The following is a 7,245-nucleotide window of genomic DNA, read 5'->3' on the forward strand; positions in this document are numbered from 1 at the left end:
AAATGTGAGTTAGTCCATACTTAGTATGTATGTATTAGACAAAAAAGGTATGTAACATATAGGTAAGTCTACAAAAAAATTACGAATCGATATGGACTTTTGCACGGTACGTAGAGAGCCAGAATTGAAATATGGGGTCGCTTATATGGGGGCTATATACAATTATGAACTTGATATGGACCAATTTTTGTGTGATTGGGGATCGATGTATCTGAGGGCTATATATATATCTATAGACCGATATGGACCTAGTTAGGCATGGTTGTTAACGGCCATATACTAGCACAATGTTCCAAATTTCAACTGGCTCGGATGAAATTTGCTCCTCCAAGAGACTCTAAAACCAAATTTCGGGATCGGTTTATATGGGGGCTATATGTTATACAATTATGGACTGATAGGGACCACTTTTGGCATAGTTGTTAAATATCATATACTACCACCACGTACCAAAATTTCAACCAGATCGGATGAATTTTGCTTCTCCAAAAGGCACCGGAGGTCAAGTCTGGGGATTGGTTTATATGGGGGCTATATATAATTATGGACTGGTATGAACCAATTCCTGCATGTTTATTGGATACCATATACTAACATCGCGTACCAAATTTCAACCGAATCGGATGAATTTTACTTTTTTATACCCACCACCATAGAATGACGGGTGTATAATAAGTTTGTCATTCCGTTTGTAACACATCGAAATATCGATTTCCGACTATATAATGTACATATATTCTTGATCAGGGAGAAATTCTAAGACGATATAACGATGTCTGTCTGTCCGCCTGTCTGTCTGTCTGTCTGTTGTAATCACGCTACAGTCTTCAATAATGAAGCAATCGTGCTAAAATTTTGCACAAACTCGTCTTTTGTCTGCAGGCAGGTCAAGTTCGAAGATGGGTTATATCGGTCCAGGTTTTGATATAGTCCCCATATAAACCGACCTCCCGATTTGGGGTCTTGGGCTTACAGAAATCGTAGTTTTTATCCAATTTGCCTGAAATTGGAAATCTAGAGGTATTTTAGGACCATAAAGAGGTGTGCCGAAAATTGTGAGTATCGGTCCATGTTTTGGTATGGTCCCCATATAAAACCACCTCCCGATTTGGGGTCTTGGGCTTATAGAAACCGCAGTTTTTATTCAATTTACCTGAAATTGGAAATCTAGAGGTATTTTAGGACCATAAAGAGGTGTGCCGAAAATGGTGAGTATCGGTCCATATTTTGGTATAGCCCCCATATAGACCGATTTCCCGATTTTACTTCTTGGGCTTCTAGAATCCGAAGTTTTTTTCCTATTTGCCTGAAATTGAAAGTCTAGAGGTATTTTCGGGTCATAAAGAGGTGTGCCGAAAACGGTGAGTATCGGTCAATATTTTAGTATAGCCCCCATAAGAACGATCTCCCGTTTAACTCCTTGGGTTTCTATAAACCGTAGTTTTTATCTGATTTGCCTGAAATTATAAATATTCTGGTATTTTAGGCTCAAAAAACGTGTATCGGATTAAGTTTTTATCGGTCCATTTGGTAATGCCTCCATATAAACCGACTTCACTTCTTAAGGGTGTAGAAGGCGATTTTACTTCTACAGATTTAAGATTTCAAATCAAGACGTTATTTTATAATTTTCTTGCACACTTACAAGAGATGTTAATAATTCCTCTAAAACTGAAACAAAAATGGTTCTTATAAATCCAGTATCTGATATAGTCGTCATAGGTGAAATCTGTAAATTTATCTTCGGGAAGTGTCGTCAAGTTGTTTCGTCTTCCAAGCGGCTCCGTAGGTCAAATCTGGTGATCGATTTATATGGGGGCTATATATAATTATGGAGCGATGTGGACCAATTTTTGCACGGTTATTAAAGACCATATACTACCACCATATACCACATTTCAGACGGATCGAATGAAATTTGCTTCTCTTAGAGGCTCCGCAAGCCAAATCTGGGGATCGGTTTATATGGGGTCTATATATAATTATGAATCGATGTGGACGAATTTTTGCATGTTTGTTAAAGACCATATACTAGCACCATGTACCAAATTTCAGCCGGATCGGATGAATTTTGCTCCTCCAAGAGGCTCCGCAAGCCAAATCTGAGCGTCGGTATGGGGGCTATACATAAAAGAGGTCCGATATGGCCCAGTTTCAATACCATCCGACCTACATCAATAATAACTACTAGTGCTAAGTTTCAAGTCGATAGCTTGTTTCGTTCGGAAGTTAGCGTGAGTTAGCAACAGACGGACGGACGGACATGCTTAGATCGACTCAGAATTTCACCAAGACCCAGAATAAATGTACATTATGGGATCTTAGAGCACTATTTCGATGTGTTACAAACGGAATGACAAAGGTAAAATACCCCCATCCTATGGTGGAGGGTATAAAAAAAAAACTTTAAATAAAAAATGTGTTTCTTTACTTTAAGGAAAATTATCAGTAATTCAAAGACATGCGACGTTAACGGAGGGACGTAAATTTACAAAATTTGAAGCAAAGATTATAAACATTATTTTAATTAAAATTTCATTACTTTAAAGAAATTTGTAAATTGCGCATCCTTAAATTTAGGTTGCGTAATCTTTAATATCACGTAAATATTTTTGCAGTGTATATTTGTCCACAATTGTGAATTCATCGAAAGAAGGATAGCTTTTAATAAAACTAGTCCATACAAGGTAGTGTCAATAGATATGGCCTTGAAGAAAGAACAAAAAAAGTTATCGGGTAAAGATCTGATTCCGGCTAATATTTTTGGTATCCACTTTACACCATAATGAAAATGTCAACATATTACAATCCCTTATTAGACATATATGCCCAACTTATACGCCATTCCCTCTTAATGTACAATGGCATTATGTATAATTTAAAGACCCTGAATACTTCACAACTAGTACTTACAACACTGAAAAAAACGTTTACTTGGATCCAAAGATTTTGACCTTCCCTTCAGGATTGTGGTATTGATTCCGAGGCAAGGTTAGGTTAGGTTATGGAGGTTGACACCAATCCGAACTAGCGGGTTTGTGTCCACTTAGACCATAGTTGGTCCATTGTGATTCCTCTAAACTTCTTTTTCCTTCTCCTCCACGTGTCCGTCATCTTCTGGCCGGAATGAGTCCATTGTATGATAGTGTATCCTTGGAAGCGCCTAGCTCCTCCACCCCGAAGACTTGATGAAGACGAGGATATTCCTCAGGCTGCATTCTCGCAAGTCGGTCAAAGTCTGAAAGAAATAAGAGCCGAGTATCTTGTTTCTTCTGAAAGATAGTGCTGGACACTGGCACAGGAAGTGAAAAGAGTCCTCCGTAGCATCGGGGTCCAGACACCACCTACAAATATCATCCCTTGCTAGGCCTATCCTTACCATATGTTTCCCCAAGGTGTTGTGTCCCGTTATGATGCCTATCATAGACCTTACATCCTCCCTCTGTAATGACATCAGGACCTCAGAGTTCCTAGTATTATTGTCATCCCACATCAATTTGGTTTGTTCACATCCAACAGAAGAAGCCCAACGTCTCTTCCATAAACCTTCATATTTGCCCTTGATCCTGTAAATAAACAAAGAGAGCGGAGGAAAAACGTCCGAAATGACGCTTTCCGTACTACTTGCGCCTTCCTTAGCCAGTATATCTGCCTCTTCATTCCCCTCTATGCCATAATGTCCAGGTACCCAGCACAGAGTTACATTATGCTGTTCAGTGAGAACCTTAAGCTCTCTACGACAGCGGCTGACTACCTTCGACCTTATGTTCGTATTGCCCAGGGCCTTAATAGCTGCCTGACTATCGATGAAAATGCTGATATCGCATCTAAATAGCGGCCTCATCGATATAAGTTCTGCAGCTTTTGCAGTAGCAAATATCTCGGCCTGGAAAATGCTACATTGTTCGTCCAACTTGAAGGACTCCTTAAGTCCCAACTCCTTGCAGTATATTCCGCTGCCTACACCTTCTGTCATTTTAGAGCCGTCAGTATAAATGTTGAGACTCCCAAAGTGTATCCTGTTTACGTCCCAGTCCTCAACGCTCGGGATAATTGAGTCCAGGTCACTCTCAAACATATGCCATGGCGCCATATGGTCCGTTCTTATATGGCGTCCGGCGTACGGTATCAGTTCCGTGTGTCTGCAGCTCGTGCTCACCAAAGAGTCCAGGCCCTTCAGTCTGGTCAGTATGACCTCCGCGGTCTTCCTTATATGCAGGTCCAATGGAATTATCCCCATCAATACCTCCAGTGCGGCTGTGGCCGTTGTCCTCATCGCCCCGGTCATATAGATAAGAGCCGTTCTATTTATCCTGCCCAATCTCTGTATATGATTGTGATGGTTAGTGATGGGCCACCAGACATGACATCCATATACCGCTACTGGCCTTATTACAGCTGTGTATAGCCAGTTGAAAAGGGCCGGTTTCATCCCCCATCGCTCCCCAACGAGCTTCTGACACGCGTATAACGCCGCATAAGTCTTCTTCATACGATCCGCTACGTTCTCTAGCCAATTTAGCCTCGAGTCCAGTACAATCCCCAGATAACGTGTCGATTTCGAGAGTGTCAATCTCGTGCCCTGAAATTCCGGATCTTTGTAACCGACCAGTCTCTTTTTCCTTGTAAAGAGCACCAAATCCGTTTTTCTTGGATTTACTCCCAGTCCACCACCACTAGCCCATTCCGCTAGAGACTTCAGCGACTCGCTCATTACGTCCGAGATCGTATCCAAGAATTTACCTGAGACCATTATGACGATGTCATCCGCGTACGCCACCACTTTTATGCCCCTATTACTCAGGGCGCTAAGAATCTCATCCAATATAATCAACCAGAGCACAGGTGATATCACTCCTCCCTGAGGAAGCCCTCTTGTAGTAGTTGCTTGTCGGTTGTAGTCTGCCAATTCAGCTACGATGTTCCTATGGCGTAGCATTGCCTCAATCCAGTTCGTTACGGCACTTTTGGCATAGTTGTTAAATATCATATACTACCACCACGTACCAAAATTTCAACCAGATCGGATGAATTTTGCTTCTCCAAAAGGCACCGGAGGTCAAGTCTGGGGATTGGTTTATATGGGGGCTATATATAATTATGGACTGGTATGAACCAATTCCTGCATGTTTATTGGATACCATATACTAACATCGCGTACCAAATTTCAACCGAATCGGATGAATTTTACTTTTTTATACCCACCACCATAGAATGACGGGTGTATAATAAGTTTGTCATTCCGTTTGTAACACATCGAAATATCGATTTCCGACTATATAATGTACATATATTCTTGATCAGGGAGAAATTCTAAGACGATATAACGATGTCTGTCTGTCCGCCTGTCTGTCTGTCTGTCTGTTGTAATCACGCTACAGTCTTCAATAATGAAGCAATCGTGCTAAAATTTTGCACAAACTCGTCTTTTGTCTGCAGGCAGGTCAAGTTCGAAGATGGGTTATATCGGTCCAGGTTTTGATATAGTCCCCATATAAACCGACCTCCCGATTTGGGGTCTTGGGCTTACAGAAATCGTAGTTTTTATCCAATTTGCCTGAAATTGGAAATCTAGAGGTATTTTAGGACCATAAAGAGGTGTGCCGAAAATTGTGAGTATCGGTCCATGTTTTGGTATGGTCCCCATATAAAACCACCTCCCGATTTGGGGTCTTGGGCTTATAGAAACCGCAGTTTTTATTCAATTTACCTGAAATTGGAAATCTAGAGGTATTTTAGGACCATAAAGAGGTGTGCCGAAAATGGTGAGTATCGGTCCATATTTTGGTATAGCCCCCATATAGACCGATTTCCCGATTTTACTTCTTGGGCTTCTAGAATCCGAAGTTTTTTTCCTATTTGCCTGAAATTGAAAGTCTAGAGGTATTTTCGGGTCATAAAGAGGTGTGCCGAAAACGGTGAGTATCGGTCAATATTTTAGTATAGCCCCCATAAGAACGATCTCCCGTTTAACTCCTTGGGTTTCTATAAACCGTAGTTTTTATCTGATTTGCCTGAAATTATAAATATTCTGGTATTTTAGGCTCAAAAAACGTGTATCGGATTAAGTTTTTATCGGTCCATTTGGTAATGCCTCCATATAAACCGACTTCACTTCTTAAGGGTGTAGAAGGCGATTTTACTTCTACAGATTTAAGATTTCAAATCAAGACGTTATTTTATAATTTTCTTGCACACTTACAAGAGATGTTAATAATTCCTCTAAAACTGAAACAAAAATGGTTCTTATAAATCCAGTATCTGATATAGTCGTCATAGGTGAAATCTGTAAATTTATCTTCGGGAAGTGTCGTCAAGTTGTTTCGTCTTCCAAGCGGCTCCGTAGGTCAAATCTGGTGATCGATTTATATGGGGGCTATATATAATTATGGAGCGATGTGGACCAATTTTTGCACGGTTATTAAAGACCATATACTACCACCATATACCACATTTCAGACGGATCGAATGAAATTTGCTTCTCTTAGAGGCTCCGCAAGCCAAATCTGGGGATCGGTTTATATGGGGTCTATATATAATTATGAATCGATGTGGACGAATTTTTGCATGTTTGTTAAAGACCATATACTAGCACCATGTACCAAATTTCAGCCGGATCGGATGAATTTTGCTCCTCCAAGAGGCTCCGCAAGCCAAATCTGAGCGTCGGTATGGGGGCTATACATAAAAGAGGTCCGATATGGCCCAGTTTCAATACCATCCGACCTACATCAATAATAACTACTAGTGCTAAGTTTCAAGTCGATAGCTTGTTTCGTTCGGAAGTTAGCGTGAGTTAGCAACAGACGGACGGACGGACATGCTTAGATCGACTCAGAATTTCACCAAGACCCAGAATAAATGTACATTATGGGATCTTAGAGCACTATTTCGATGTGTTACAAACGGAATGACAAAGGTAAAATACCCCCATCCTATGGTGGAGGGTATAAAAAAAAAACTTTAAATAAAAAATGTGTTTCTTTACTTTAAGGAAAATTATCAGTAATTCAAAGACATGCGACGTTAACGGAGGGACGTAAATTTACAAAATTTGAAGCAAAGATTATAAACATTATTTTAATTAAAATTTCATTACTTTAAAGAAATTTGTAAATTGCGCATCCTTAAATTTAGGTTGCGTAATCTTTAATATCACGTAAATATTTTTGCAGTGTATATTTGTCCACAATTGTGAATTCATCGAAAGAAGGATAGCTTTTAATAAAACTAGTCCATACAAGG

At 40.1% G+C, this 7,245-nt stretch overlaps 1 protein-coding gene across 1 annotated transcript; it reads right to left on the bottom strand.

The window, feature by feature from the left end:
* Positions 1-3,110: 3,110 nt before the first annotated feature.
* LOC142240049 (uncharacterized) lies at positions 3,111-4,939 on the bottom strand. Its single transcript, XM_075311769.1, has 3 exons — positions 3,762-4,939; positions 3,349-3,566; positions 3,111-3,238 (listed from the first exon to the last, which is right to left on the bottom strand). Exons 1-3 carry the CDS (start codon positions 4,937-4,939, stop codon positions 3,111-3,113), a joined length of 1,524 nt encoding a protein of 507 aa, XP_075167884.1.
* Between the last annotated feature and the right edge of the window lie 2,306 nt (positions 4,940-7,245).

This window comes from Haematobia irritans, chromosome 5 (assembly GCF_050003625.1).
Source record: "Haematobia irritans isolate KBUSLIRL chromosome 5, ASM5000362v1, whole genome shotgun sequence".
NCBI classification, from domain to species: domain Eukaryota; kingdom Metazoa; phylum Arthropoda; class Insecta; order Diptera; family Muscidae; genus Haematobia; species Haematobia irritans.